Source organism: Lathamus discolor, chromosome 2 (assembly GCF_037157495.1).
Source record: "Lathamus discolor isolate bLatDis1 chromosome 2, bLatDis1.hap1, whole genome shotgun sequence".
In the NCBI taxonomy this organism is placed as follows: Eukaryota; Metazoa; Chordata; class Aves; order Psittaciformes; family Psittacidae; genus Lathamus; species Lathamus discolor.
The window spans coordinates 116,183,657-116,199,701 of record NC_088885.1 but is presented as its reverse complement, the minus strand read 5'-3'; the positions used below and the strand labels follow the sequence as shown (position 1 = coordinate 116,199,701).

At 39.9% G+C, this 16,045-nt stretch overlaps 1 protein-coding gene across 3 annotated transcripts in view; it reads left to right on the top strand.

Moving 5' to 3' along the window:
- The window catches only part of NOL4 (nucleolar protein 4), a 196,310-nt gene extending 180,697 nt beyond the window's left edge, over positions 1-15,613 (top strand). For 2 of the 3 annotated variants that reach the window (XM_065669358.1, XM_065669357.1), the window contains 2 exons: positions 4,274-4,454; positions 14,061-15,613. In XM_065669358.1, coding sequence (XP_065525430.1) covers positions 4,274-4,454; positions 14,061-14,254 — 375 coding nt within the window. In that variant the 3' untranslated portion in view covers positions 14,255-15,613. Of the gene's footprint in view, positions 1-4,273; positions 4,455-7,964; positions 8,046-14,060 lie in introns of all 3 variants that reach the window. The other variant, XM_065669356.1, reaches the window with a different exon arrangement.
- The last annotated feature ends 432 nt before the right edge of the window (positions 15,614-16,045 follow it).

The window sequence follows — 16,045 nt, the reverse complement described above, 5'->3', positions numbered from 1 at the left end:
GCCTCTGCTGGCATGATGAACAGGAGGCTGGGACACAGCCAGGGACCCTCGGTCTTTGTATCACAGTCATGACATTCTGCACTAGCATCTGTGGTGTTTTGGGTGGTATTTCCATTTAAACTATTTATTAGTTTCTCAGAATATCAGTTAGGGCAGAGCAGGGTTTCTTCAATGCAACAGGTTATGCAATAGATCATGAAATCTTCTCTTATTATGCACTGTCCTTAGAGGGTTAGTAAAAGGCTTCTTTCTGACTAAAAATAAAATGAAATAAATTGTAGCTATCTGCCTTTTCTAAGGAGAAAAATTGTGTTCTAGTACAGACATGGACATAAAATTGAGACATAGGTATCTCTGGTGTATACCAAATTGTGGGTCACAGTATCTACTTTATGCTTCCATTTTTCAAGTAAACAGATGATTTTGTATTTTAGCATGTTTTGGACCTAAAAGGTATTTTTGCATTTTTGTGATTTCCATCATTTTCCAGATGATATGCTCAAGACTTAAGTTACTTCTACAAAATAAATTCAGAAGAGAAATATTATTGGAAGGATGACTTATTTCCATTGCCATATACAAAATGAAGATGGTATAAGTCAAATTCTAGATGGACAAATGTTTTATCCATATCTTGTTCATACTGCTTGTTAAAGGTAAATTATAAATAGTTTTAAAATGGTTAGTTACATCACAGGTTTTAGAAATTTGTTATGAGTTACAACAGTTTATGTTGTAGGCAGTTAGGTCAAACATATTAATAAATGGTTGATTCTTACTGATTATGATGAAATTAAAATGTGTTATTTTAAAATAACATTTAAAATAAATTAGTAAGCCTTTCAAGTGTAAACATAATATGGGGAAAACAAGAAGTGCTGAATGACTAACACAGATATGAAAAAAAATCTCAGTTCTGGAACGACACTATTTCATCTCTACTGTAGTTTAAAAGCAAGGGCAATTAGGATAAAAAGAAGAGGATGAATCTATACAGAATAGATCTCAGGTATATAAAAGTGAATGTGATATTCACATTCTTTCTCCCCAAGAAAGAGTGAGCCTGTCTTCTCTATGTGTGGTGTGGCTGCAAGGAAAAAGGACAGTTTTGCCTTTTGAAGTACAAAACATTTCTGAAAACTGCTTAAATCCCAGGGGAATATATGAAATGTAACATCTAACCCTTCTGGACCAGTCTAATGGTTCATAATCCTACCAGTAAGGGTGACACCTGAGCCTGCTCAAAAAATGCTCACCAGAAATCCTGCCCTTCTGCATTTAGTCAACCTGAAACAGTGAGCTAAGCACTTAAAGGAGGCCAGATTTCAGGTCTGAAATGCATAGTAATGTATTCATCATTTAGGTACAGTTAATTGGTCTGCTCTTTAAAAGTATATGTAATTTTTAGAGGAAGCCACCTTTTGTATAGTGGCCGGGAAATTAGAGCTCATGTGCAGACCCAGGAGTCCTGAGCTCAGCATCCTCCTCAATTCCTTTCATCCCTCCAAGCAGTGCCTTCCCCACCAGGAAGGCAGTACTCCTGGGCTCCACCTCAAGCTCCAGCACATGGCGCACCATGGTGCACAGGGCTGCAGTTAGTTCCGTACCAAGTTCCCCCTTTGCCAACGCAGCTCTACCCTTGGACTCCCATCAGAGCAGCTTGTGAGTTTTGCATTAGGGAGTAGCTGGAAGGGAGCAGGGCTGGAAGCCTCCCAGGACAGCATTTCTCTGAAAGAGAACTGAGTCATACAACCCTGTCTGTTTGCTATCTCTGTAGCCCTATGGATCGTGTGTTTCTTTCCATGGAGTGGCACAGCTTCAGGTACAACTCCCACCATAGTTTTGCTTTGAGCCTGGTTGCTAGGAGATGGCAGCTCTGAGTTCAGATCCCCTCCTCACCACAGCTAGCGAAGACCTGGCATCCCAAATTTTCTGCCTCTTCACCGTGCATTGCAAAAATGAGCCAGAACTCAAGTCTCCCACTCGTTGGCCATTCACTCTGGCACAAGGGCTGGTACACACCAAGGTGCACCAAGTGCACTTACTACGCCCTCTGGACAGGCACTGCTTGCTAGAAGCTCAGTGCATCGGCTCTGCAAGGAACTCACTGTTAGCTCTTCAGTGTGCTGACTCTGGAGGACATGTAAATTCAGGGACAGCAAATCTGTGGGTTCCAGGCAGTCAGGGTAAGGACAGAGGCCCCCTGAGATACTCTGCTCAGCCATAAAAGTTAGTTCCCTTTGCACTGCACTCCTAGAGCACAGTCCAGTCCTCGATAAATTTGCAGAAGATCCTTTCCTGCTCTTTGTGAGAATGAGGCTCTGAGTCTATAGCAGGAAGTATCATCTAGTTTTAGACATACGGATACAGAACACATCAGCCTTCAGAATGTTAAAGTTTTGGACAATGAGTTAAGCTTTGCTGCCAAGGTAGATCTTTACTGTATAGCTTATGAATATTTTCTCAAAGAATATAATACATTTTCTCTTATAAGAGGCAGCAATGGCCTTTGGAGATAAAAGGTGAATTACGTTAAAGTTGAACCCCTGACAAAAATACATTGCAATTTTGGCTCTTTGTTTAAGCCTATTATTACTTGAGAAAATGCATAGGAGACCATTTTAGCCGGCTTTTTTAACAATACAAAGCTTTGCCTCAGCTCATATTAATGCCCAGGAGGCCCCATTCTTATTGTTTATGGAATTAATTATCTGATGGTTCAGTGTTCTGTATTAAATATTAAAATATCTGTTAACAATATATATACCTTCTCCTGGGTCATCTCAGTTGTGCCCAATTCTCTTTCACCAATAAATATCTACAAGACAGGGATGTCTTAATCTCAGAAGCTGGTAGTGTCTTATTTGAGAGGTAGAATTGGCAACTGCTTCTAATGCAAACAGGAAAGCTGCTTCAGTACCCTTTTTGCATCAACACAGACACTGGACACTGAACTATTTGATTGTTGTGTGCTGTTCTACACATTTTTATTTTTAAGTAAGCATTGTGAAAAAGGGTTTGAGATATTTTAGAGCATTCTTAATACGTTTGGTATATTTAGCAGCCATAAAAGGATTGTGCAGGGGAGAGAGGAATGAAATGGACAACGTCTTACATAAAGGAGGGATAATTCTGAGCTGCCATTTTTCAGTTAACTACTCTGGAAGTGTTGGCAAACATTCTCACCTCTGTTTCTTGAACACTGATCTTCTGTAGATCCATTTCATTTGAAACCACTGAAATATGTTTTCCTTAGATAAGAGTATAAGATCAGGCCCATGAAAAAAGTCTACAACTTAAAAGAAAGAGTTCAAGTATATTTGCAGACTAAATCAGAAGTGCTGGCACTCAGGTCCCCGTGGTGGGTGGAACAGTCACATGCTGATCGTTTTCCTCATTTCCAACTATAAAAACACATTAAATCTTATCTTAATGCTTTTCTTTTCACCTGTGTCATTGCTAGAGTTGCTACAGGGGCATTCTGTGATGATGTGTGGAGGTGAGGTGCTCTAAGCAGTAGCAGTAATAAGTGTAGAAGGGGAAAAAATACACCTAAAACATGATCTTCTTTAGGGGAAAATTGGAGGGCTGTTGTGCTAAATCCTGTTAAATATTGTGCAGATATCTAAGAGGCAAACAGGCAGCACTGAAGGCAACTCATGATGTACAAACAGCAACTGCTCATACACGCATAACAAATGCTTTCAAGTCACATTCGTAGACACCTGCTTATCATTTGGCCCTTGTATGGATGGATGTTCACTCAGCCCTCTGCAAACATAGGAAATGCTGCTTTATTCCATTCCTCTATTTCTTCTGTCATTTCTGAGGCTGATACATAAAAGAAGTGGTTAGTGCATTCTCTGTTGGTTTGTCTTATCAGGAAAGATGGGATTCGCTGGCTTGGAAGAATCATTCTTGTACTCAGAAAATAATGGATTTTTTCTATCCTTTCCATGCTATTTCTGGACAGAGTTGGGTTTTGCAGGAGCCTGTGACCTCTTCAGGGTGAGAGGATGCATCTTCTCCTTTGAGAAACAGTGTGGTTGGCTTGTGGAACACAAATGAATATTCTCAGATTTGTAGGAAACCTAATATTCTTGTTTATTTCTTTCTGAAAAGAAATAATGGTCAATCAAAAACTCATCTGTGCTTGTTTAATGTGCATTATACTTTTCTGAAAACAATAAATGTGGAGTCTTAACCGTGGAAAAGACCCTCTCGTGCAAGGATAAATGTAACAATAATTCAAAACCTTTCCTTGTTTTTGCAGGATGAGGCTGCTCCGGCTGACAAGCAGTACAAACAGGAACCAGCCCAGGTCACTTACTCAACATCAGCTGTTTCCAGCACACAGGAGGTGTTGTACATCAATGGCAATGGGACCTACAGTTACCATAGTTACAGAGGGCTCGGAGGTGGGCTGCTAAATCTCAACGACGCTTCTGGCAGTGGTGAGTTTCCTTACAAAATGTGCCTGTGTGTATATGTGCTCATGTGTACGTTTCCCCCTGCTGCACAAAGAGCTAGTCCAAGGAGTTCGATATCCATAGGCTATTATCACATAATGAGCAGGAACACAATCCCACAAACAGCTACTGCTGAGCAAAATACTTGCTCACTGCATGCTAGTCTCCTTTCAGTTCCAAGGGACTAATTCACAATAGGGCAAGACTGAGCATGCAGTCTCTAACAAAGCTGAGTAAAAAAATGCCAGGTTAGATCTTCAGTCGATTCACACAACTTTATGAGGACCTACTCTGTCATTATTGTCTTCACCTATACTGATCACAAACTGAGGCCATCATTGCCTTTGTGGCTGGAGTTTGAAAACACTGAACTCGGTATTTTGTAACATAAATGAATTGACCTGGATTTTTCACATGATCTCTTTGGCTACTTTAATTTACTGCAGATAAGGATCTGGCATACCAGGTGTTAAATGAGAAATCAGCATATCCATCTATAACCTAAACTAAAAATGGTGCAGGTAATTATGTGTCACCATAAGGTTGTATTACCCTCTGAAAAAAAACCAGCGGTGTCATTGATTTAGACAACATTCCTTTCTTCTTACATTAACAAGATTTTGTAATGGACAAATGTAAATGAATTGTATTATTTGTTTGAAATAGTCCCCCACATTGATTTCATACAAATTCAGAGCAAAGGACAAGGTTTGCCCATTCTGATAACAAAGGTATTGTCTGTCTGTCAGCACAAAGTGATTACTCTGGAAGCCTGATGGTCTCTTGCTTCCAAGAACCATACTTAAAATATGTCTCAGAGGACAGGGAAATCCCTGGGGGCTTGTCCTGGCTGATCCCTCTCTGGCTGAGGAGAGTGCTGTTTCAGTACATGGGCTGACATAGGCAAGATGGTAATTGTTCAGCTACACCCTCTATATTCAGCATGCTAAGCAATTTTCAAAACACCATCAGGACTGCAGCCTGTGAGGAGTTATTGGTATATGGTGTCCTGGTGACCTTCAGTTATGTCGGCTTCCTCATGTCCCCCCACATCCCAAACCCCTCAAAGATATGTGAATGATTTGCATTAAGTTTTCAAAAGGCTTTTAAAAGATAATATTTTAGTTGTCAAAAGTATTTGACTTAAAGAGTGAATGATGATTACAATGGTTTCCATATGCATGAAAAACGCATGAGGTACTGAATTTGATCTCTGGTCAAATATTTTCATAAGAGTAAGACAGGCTGTGGAAATCTGATTTCTTGCAAAAATGAACAAGAACTTTAAAATTGTCTTTTACATTGTGTCAGAGAAGATCTGAGCCAGTTCCCACTGAAAACAGTTGGCATTAGCTCTTTTACCCAACTAAGAGTAGCATTAAACTCCCCATGTGTTATTTGTCAGCAGAAACCATCGGATTTGTCCTGATTTACATAATCTTAAACTGTGAGGAATCACAACTGTTTTGTGTATTTGTTCTTCCCTTCAATCCTGTTGTAATAAGATACAGTTCTGTAACTCCCATTTTTCAGTGAATTGGGGGGTTTAGGCAAAAGTATTCTGTGTCACCTCAGCATGCAGTTTTAAAAAAATGAGGTACAAATCCAACATCATAAATTAGTGTTGCTTTCTGATTTAGAAGCAACATTTTCTCTGTACCTTTACCATGGAGGACTTCAGTGGTTTTTCACAATTAAAGCTCAAGATAGGTTCTACACGACAAACAGTGATTATTCAGGAACTGCCGGATGCTGCACAGCCAATGAAGCCAGGGAACTGTGCAGAACACTGCATTTCCCTGGGCAGCATCGCTGGGGACCAATGGATGCTTACAGTTTGCATACTGACATAGGCTCAAACATTTCTTCTTGCTTGCCTTTCCCTACTTGCACTAGAAAATTTCATTGCCCTCTTAGACCTCACAGGGCAGTTGTTTGCAGTTGTTATGCTGTTTCAGGGACTCTTGTTCCAAACATATGCAAGGCTGTTATGATGGTAATGAGTTCCCTTTCTGGAGGATAGCGTATTTGCTCGTGAATTGTTTTCAGGACCTAAGAAAAAAATTAAGAATGCATTTCCTTTTCAATTTAGTAACCCATGAAATGTTCTTGTCATGTTTACAAATGTTCTCCTAGAGTAAAAAAGTAATATACACCTCAGTCAGGATGTGTGTACAGACAAATGCAGTCTGGTTTTGTGTATCTGCTAAAGCAGAAAAAAAAGGAAAAGCTGCAAAAGGTAACTAAAACTCAATGCTTGAATGCCTTTTTCTGTAATATATTGTAATATAAGTAATATAATGACTGTGTCTAGTTAGCTCTCCTATTTAGTACTCCAACTGATGCATGTATTTTTTGCACTGTGTCTCAATTAATTTGGTTATTTCTTCTCCCATAAAGTTCACCCCTACTCTGATCCCACCTTAGCTATCTGCTTGCCCAGCTGTTCTGGTGGCTCTGGCTCTGGGACCTTTCTGTGCCTGCTGTTGCAGTGTTTCTCTCCTCAGCCTGTCCTTTCACATGGCTAATTATAGAATCATAATTAGCTCCTTACACAACTGTATGGGGCAAGCCTTCATGTGACTGCTCAATATGAGCAAGCAGAGTGCAACAGCTGGTACAGTGACCCCTCCTTTATTGTAGACAGGAAAAAAAGCACAGCAGGAAAAGGCTTGGGCTTATAGCACCAAGGTCTCTTTTTCCCCATGCTTTTAAACCCTTTAGGCCAAGCCAGCTTGGCTGAAAACTTTTACCCCATCACCAAGAAATCTGTGGGCTGGGGAGAAGCCTGTGGGTACATTGTCCTTGATTCTTACAAATCTTAAAAGAGAGCTGTTCTTTGAGAAGGGTGGATTTCCATGGCTCTCTTTTTAAGGCTAATGCAGCTCCCGCTACAGAACTGAATGGAGAATCTAGAAGGTCGGGTAGCCCAGAGGGTGCAAACAAAACTTGCTTGCCAGCTTGTAGCCAGCCACCAAGGCTTCAGCTGGCCCTGCTCCATCACACCTGGACCAAGCTTGGAGGGATGGCCCAGCTCGAGGGCAGGAGGGTGAGGATAAGAGGCAGGCTGCTATGTTAGGAGCAAAATCTCTTGCTGTGGCCAGAAGCTGTTGAAGTCCCTGCATGCTGTCTAAGCCTCTCCTGACAGTGTGGCATTGCCCCACCTCCCCATGTGTTTCTGTCCAGTGGGTTGCCATCCACCCTCTCCTGCTGACTGTCAGCTGTCAGCACTCTCTGAAGTCAGGGCAGGCTTGTTAGAGCCTTGCTCTCCATAGCCACTTTTCCTGAAGTCTGTTTTCCCTAAGAGGTGTGGACAGGATTTGAGGTTGTTTCTTTCATCGTTACATGGTTTTCTAGGTGGAAATGTCAGTCATTTCCCTTTGTGTGTGTGAAAAGAGAGGATGTTTCAGACTCAGTGGCTGATGGGCCATGCAGAACAGGCCCTCATGTCATGGTAAGAGAAAGCAGCTGTTGTGTCTCTGTTTCTCTACACAGATCTGCAGCCTACCTCCACCACAGCTGCAACTCAGCACTGCATCCCAGGCACCACAAACGTCCAGTCCCCTTCCAGCTCAGGTGAGTCCTCCCATCGAGTCTGAATATGTTCACACCACAAGCAAATCAGTCTTCCCCATCCTTCTGCCTCCTCGTCCTTCTGCCTCCTGAACCTTCAGGTGGCACAGACCTGCTGAAGATGAGCTGGGGGAAGCTCCTGGAGCTGATGCTGCTGTGTGGTGCTGCTTCACTTTTGTATGTGGCAGTAAAGAGGATGCCTCATTTCTGCAGCCTCAGATTTGGTGAGGTTGTAACCTTCTGTAAAATGTTGGTATTTCCATGATCAGTAGAGGCTTCTTGGCAATAAACTAGGGAAAAAAAACAAACAAGTCCAGCTGAGCATATCCAGTACATAGCTAATTCTTAAAGTGCTGACTGGGTTATCCGCAGCATGGCTGGCCATGATGTAGGAATTGAAAGTTTTTTGCTGTGGTTGATCTCTCCAGCTCTCTTTTATACCTCTACTGTTGCACAGTCTCCTGTGTTCTCAGTGCTACCCTAATGGTGTCAAAGTGGAAAGAGATGAGACAAAACAGCTTAGCTCCAACACAGCTGGAGCCTGGGGCATGAAGGGATGCAGAACAGGGGTGATAGAGTTAGGAACCTGGGAGAGTGCATTTGGTCCCATTTTAAAAAAACAAAATATGGGCTTGGGAGATGCTAAATGGTTTGACCAGTGTTGTGGCAAAGGTGGGAATTTCTTGCTGGGAAATGCTGGCTAAATTCTATAATAAAATCGTCCTTACATTCCTCGTCCCCTTACCTGCTCCTGTTCGAATTATCAGACACATGGTATATGCAAGTATTAATCTGCTCCCACCGTAGGAATGGAGATGGAATGTCTGTGGATGTATTGGGCAGTATCCTACTTTTCTAGCTTTGTTCATAGTTCAGGAGACAGCCATTACGACAAGGCAGGTGTATGCCACCTAATTAATCTCCTGTGGTGGAGAGGAAACATTACTGTTTCCTCACATAATCATTTCATCGCAAACCAGTGTGTTTGATGATTGTTGAAAATGCATGATGATAATTTCTGTGTTTTCAGGCATTTCTGTGTTTTCATATGTCTTTCCTCAGGCAACGCAGCAGTTTTTTCTGCTACCTAATTTAGCTGAAGGTGTGTTTTCCAGAGGGAAAGGTGTAGAAGGGAGAAGGAAACTTAAAAAATCCAATTCATTAGTCCCTGTTTTCTTGATCTGGGCTCTGGCACTTCAAGCAATAGTGTTACTCACATCTGCTCTGTATTTGAAGGCAGGAGGCAAAGAAACATTGACAGATGCATAATGTCACAATAAAACATTCTTGCAATAATAAATACATCTGATTTGGGAAAAGTAGCATACTTTGATAGCTGTTTCTATTTACTTTTATTGGAGTATGTGAGAATCTAGTGCATACTTTTAGAGCCACTTATGGTAAAAAAGGGGAGAGGTGCAACAGAAAAGATGGGCAAGAAAGATTTCAAGGCATAGGCACATGTATTTTTCTATAATTAAGTGCCACTGCTTTTTACATCTTCACTGATGAAAAAGGTTGCTCAGCTATTAATGAGAATGTAGAAGCATGGCTGCTTAAGCACATATAACTTTTAAAAATTCTTTTTGTTATTCTGAATTAGTATCTGCAATAGTGATAACCATTTTGAGAGTCATTGACACATTTATTATCCTCTCAGTAGCTGTTAATTATAAGATTGGTAGCTACCCAGTGACAACACACAATTCTTAAGGGCTTTTTGCTGAAACAGTTGATACTGTCTAAGCAATCAGTAACAGCATGTCCATGTCTGATCCATATTTTGGAATTTGATATAAATCATGTTGCTAATGTGTAATGCACGAGGCAATAACTAGTTCCACTTGAGTTTTGTAATTTACAGAAAAGCCATTTGTCCCGCAGTGTATTTAATTTTAGGTATTCCAAGCAGCTAATTTGATAAATGTCTAGCACATTAAGAGTAGGTTTTCAGAGTTCTCATATTCAGCTTGATGTTGTTCCAAAAAGAACAGTTTCATTTCACAAGGGCCATCAGGTCTATGTAACTGGACTGAGGTGGCAAATCGAAAATATTACCATGTTGAAGTGTCAATCAGGTGGCCTTCACAAGAGGCAAAGAACAATGCTTCAGTCTTCTGAAAGAGTATAAAAGAAAGGAACTGTCTCAGCAATTTGTTAAACCCACTGCTTAAGAGAATGTTGTGCTGTCATAAAAACATGGAAGGTGACAATCGTGAGTTATAATAGTATGCACTAAGAGAAATAAAGTATCCTCTCTTCATCTCTATGATATATGCTTAATCTTTGCTTGAACACAGACACTGTGGAACCTGACAATGTTTGCAGTCATGATTTTTAATTGTTCTGAAGTACTCCAGGATAGGAAGCTGTATGCTAAAATGTGCAGTGTCACCTTGGAGGAACCTAACACTGCAAAATTCATTGCAAACATACATAGTTTTCCCTGTGTACAAGGATACACTTCCTTGTTCCTGTGAAGACTGGCAGCTTACTAAATAATGTCAACTAAACTAAGGAAATAGTTCTATTAAAAGTAGGGATGGTTATAAAAAGAAATGATGACAAAGCTGTTCAGTTTTCTCCAAATTTAGTCATCCATAGTGATGGCTTCTGGAGATAGAGGTACATAGGTACATGAAGTGTCTACTTTAACCAGCTATTTGAAGACTTCAGAATATCCAGATTCAGCTGGATTTATTTGTCTAGGTAAAGAAATGTGGTAGATATTTCTGAGTAATATTTAGGTTCCCACCTTTCAGTAGCTGATTTGCATGAGATTACACAGGAAAAATCTACACTCTAAGCATAAGATGTATTTATTCCTTATTTTCTGAATGACCAGGTATGACTGATGAAGCTACAGATAACTGATAGCATTTTTAGCATATAGCTGCCTGGACAATTAAGAATCAATAGCTCTGCAAGTGAGTGTCTAGTAAAGCAATTAAAAGATGAGACCAGTGTAATACATCCAGGGGCTAGCCTGTAACTTAGGGTATTCTTCCAGAAATAAAGCTTGAGTTGTCATAGACAGACTTTGGAAGTGAGGTGTAGGGGGTCACATAACATAATTAAAATAACTAAAATCCTTATCCTTACATCGAGCATGGTTTGTTCAGCTTTCTGCCGGCACATGTAGCTTCCTTTCCTGGAAAGGCATGAGGGTACTGACTGTCCTGAAACCATAGTCATGATCACTCTTCTCTGTGTGTGGATTTCTTTGTTGTTTTGCTCAGAAGGCTTTTATTTGAGGGGAAGGAGGACAGCACTGTGACTTTTTAAATACAAGACAGGAGCTAGGGAGTAAAGTAAAATCCTATTTTCCTAGTATATAGAAAAAAAACCAAACACAAGTAGCTTGAAGGAGCTGGGGTAAGTTAAAACCCAAGATTTCTTCTTTCCTTTGTGTATAAGAATGCTGTATAAGAAAGAAGTCCCCCAGACCAACAGGAGTCCTGAGTTCTGATGGTTCCTTATGTATGCAGACTGCAGATTTGCACTTCCTCAGTCTTTGTTTCCAGTATCTTCAGGGGTTCGAAGATACATATTCGGAACAGTTAAAAAACTTCTCTCATGATAGTTAATCCAGACATCTAGGAATATAGAGCTGGATCTTCTGTTTGTTTAAACCACTGTGATCCTATGGACTTGTGAGGAGTTACACTGATTTACGTGTGCTGGACATCTAGTCTTCTCCTAGTTTACCTTTCAGATTGGTGCTTTTACTTTGTGTCATCAATTTTTGTAAGGAAAACCTCAGAGATGCAAACAAACACATTTCTATGTATTTTCCTCTTATGAGTGAAATAATATTATGATATAAAATTTATTCAATCCCTTAAAAATCTAGATTAGCAATGAGAAAAGCCCTTCAGTTTCGTCTCAGAAAAAGACATGCCTTGCTGCAAGAGCTCTGTTCCGCAATATATGGTTTTGGCTGTGATATGAATGAGAGTCAAGGAAAGAACATAAAAGTTAAAGTGGGTTCATATGGAGCACAATGCCCTCAATATGTCAGTGGTAGATTTTTCACTACCACCTCAATAAATATAGAAGTCTTTAATGGCTTCTTACAACCATTCAATCCAGCTGGCTTTATGATTTGTATACCCTTCTTCTCTGTGCTGGGTTAAGATTTTACTTGGAAATATCCTCTGAGCTTCTTTATGCTGTGATTGTTTCCCTGCAGCGTGAGGTCACAGTGAAACAAATTCACTGAACTAATTGTCCTTTTATTTATGCTTTGTACACTGGAAGTCATTTAAAAGTCAGTTCATTTATGCCTGTGTAAAACTGGATGATACAGTTGTAAGGCTAAGTGCTGTTCATGCTAGTTGCATAGTAGGAAATAAGATCTAATAGGGCCCTGTCTGTTTGAGAATTTTCTCTTCATAGTCCCAGCCCTGCTTTCATTCACTCAAGAAGAGATTTTTATTAACTTCAGTGAGCTTGGGGATATGGCAATCTCTACATTCTTTGTCATCTGAGCCACATCTCTGCATAAGCATAAAAGACAGAAAAAGGTTTATGACCAGATCTTCAGCTTCTGAAAATCAGTACATCTCTTTCCATTAGTGCTTAAGATTGTGAGTCTGGTTTTGAATCTTGTGATTTTGGTGGGGTTATTTAGAAGAACCTCTACAGTATGAATTGGTGTGTTCTGTATTCTGCAGCTGAAGATGCTAAATTTTAAAATTGTTCCCATCTTCTTAGGAAGCAAGGTCCATCCAGTGAGCCAGTGCTGAGAAACCCTTGGCATTGACATACATTGTCAGGTGAAGTTGAACAGTGACATTTTTCTCTTTGGAAAGCAAGATACATTGCTTTGGATAACTTGATCCCAATTTCTAAGAGAGTATTAAGATGAAGATCAGGCTAGTCTGATCTTCTGTATGCCAAAAGTATAGATCTGCTACACTGTCAAAATCAATGACTCGTATTTTTAATGATTTGCACATTATAAGCTGCTTCATAGGCACACTTGCCATCTGTATCCTTCTATGTTTAAAAAAGTCCTCAGTCCAATTCTACCTGTCCAGATTTACACTCCAGAAAGTAAAAAATGTATTATGTTAAGTGGAAAATGGAAACATCTCATCAAAGCATGATATATCTTAGCTGATTATTAACTATAGTCAAACAGGGAAATTCCACACAAAGCCAAACTGCATAATGGCAGATGTTATCGCCCATCACAGTAACCTGCAGGCTACCCTCAGGAGTGCTGTCTTCTGCAGCATACGTGCTCTTGTGAATATTCTTTGATTAAATGAACTAAGTATGTTGGTATAAGCTGCCAGTGCAACATGGTGATTGCTGCAGATTCTCTTGTCAGTGATCAGGCCTTACAAGATTCCTGCAACATATTGCCAGTTGTATGCAGCCCCCGCAGGTTGATAGTGTACCCTCACTGAGGCAGCCAGATTGTCGCCAGCCTAATCTCATTCATGTCCAGCTATTTATATAAGCAATCACATGGTGTTAGGGCTAGTCAAGTGAATGACCGTTTATCTGTATCTGTAAGGGCTTCACAGTCTGGCTGCATGCTGACTGAAGCACAAAATGTGAGAATAGATAATCGGGAGAACATAAGTTTGATATTCTGTGATAAAAAACTGCAAGTGTGCAGCTTGCCACGAAGGCTACAATGGCAGCTGGAGCTGGGGGAGGCACAGGAGGTGAACCTTCTGCCTGCTCACCAGCATCAGATCCCAGGGCAGTGTTGGGCTGCAAGTGGCTTACGCTGTTGGGATAGCCCCCAGAGGATAACTTTCTGCAGACCGTGGACTTGCCCCTCACGTTACATAAGTAGAACTTAAAGGGTCTTTGTCGTGTATAAATATAAATTGCTGTGATTCCTGTCAAGGCAACAAGGCAGTTTTTGCTTGTTTCTGCTGCTTCTCACTGGCACCCAGCAGAGAGTGGATTTTGCTACTCTGCATTTGTAGCTAAAACCTGTGAAATGTCTCTGGCAGCAGATCTGAAGCTTCTTTTCTTTTCCTTTGTTATCTGCAGGTCCAACAGATCTCAGTATGAAGAGGCAGTTAGCAACCAGCTCTGGATCCTCCAGTAGTTCAAGCTCTAGACCCCAGCTGAGTCCGACTGAAATAAATGCAGTGAGGCAGCTTGTGGCAGGGTATCGAGAATCAGCCGCATTTTTATTGCGTTCTGCAGATGAACTGGAAAACCTCATTTTGCAGCAGAACTGAGTCATGTGACCTTCACACTGGCCTGGTCTTATCTCAGAGTTTCCACTAATGACATTTTGATTTCCCAGAGCACACACTTCAGTTACTGCACAGTCTTTTAGGAGAGTTAATTACCATAATGCCACACTGTTCTTGATCCATAAAGTGATGTGTTAAGGTGCTTCAAGTGAACTTCGACCTCTGGTACTTCCGAGGTACTTTACTGTGTCCAGCCTATTGCTTTTGTTTTAGTGTGTCAGCATAAATATCGAAAAAGTGGCTAGAAATTAACTCGTTCTAACAAGTGGAGGAAACAGAAGATGCTGTGATGGTTTAAAAATATATGGTTCAAGATCCAAGTGCAATATTAGTGGAATGTGATACTGACTCATCGGACTTAAAGCTGCAGTATATGGCAAAACGTTGCCAAATGTCCTGTTGCTACAGGGCACAATTGCAATTAAAAGGATCTTGTATTTTAAAAAAATGTAATTTTTATAAAAAACAAAACGAGAGATTTTTGTTTTCATTCAAGATTTTTCATTTTTACTTTGGTAAACTTTTTCACTGGTCCTGAAAATGTTTTGAGGAGCTATTTTAAGTCCCCCCTTCCTCTCTTGAACCCCTGACTGTGCCCTTCTCCCCAACTTCATATTCTTTCTACAACAAGTAACTCTTGATGCTGGATAATTCTTCCCCCGTGTACTGTAAATTGTCATCTATGGAATACCTTCCAAAGGAAGCATGCATTTCCTGCATTCATACCATTCTCAGCTCCATTCTGTAATATATTGCAGCTTTATTAGCAATTAATAAAGAGTTGAGGGTTTTTTAAAAAAAGACATATCATTGAGAAATAAAAAAGAGAAACTGATTTCTTACGGTGAGCTCATCTAACTCCATGATCGCTGCTGCTGTCCTATACAAGTCCCTCTAGTTGTGATTGGATGTTGATGATGAATGTTAAGAGGTTGCAAGTGACAATCTGAAAATTTGCACTCTGTGTGTATTTATTTTCTTTTCCTTAATTTAAACAAAATTCTTACCAGGGAAGTTCACTGACACTTCTGGTATGATTTGTATAATTCCCAGGCCTAGCTAAAACATGTACAAAACTGTAAATGGATGCAGCTGCAACTATAATAAAACTCTTCTCTCCCCTTCCCCACTCTTCCCAACCCCTCTATTTCTGATTTTATAATATTGATTACACATTAATGGTGTTTTCTTTGTGCACTACGGCAGGCTTATTTTTAAGTATATAGAAAAAAGTACCTTAGTTTATGCTTACTGTACTATCTGTTCTGTTGTTTAGCTTTTGTTAAATAACAAGTTTCTTGTGCATTCCTAAATTTGCCTTATTTCATGTACAAAATTTTATGTAATTCCGTTTTTGACAATGAGTTTAAGGCATCAGTGATATTTTATATCTACTTGTTACATATAGTTTTCCAAGTAATGACTGTGATTGTGACCAAGTAATGTGCACTTTTTCTTGTAACTGTGGACATTGCTATGCTTTTTTTTCTCTAGTGTTTCTAGAATTACTGTTGCTTACAGTTATGTAAAAGAAAAAGAACTTTTGTGATACTGTTGGTGAATATTAATGTGAAAAAGCCTATGAAATATGAGTATTTTGGAGGTACATAGATACACAAACATCTCTAAGTTGTGGACTGATGTTCACATATTTAAATGAGAATTCAAAACCTGAGGGCTGGAATCATTTCCTCTGTTTTGTTTGGGTAAATAAACAGATTTCTGTGTTTAAATACATGATTGTGAAACATTATAACATTTAACTTGACATAG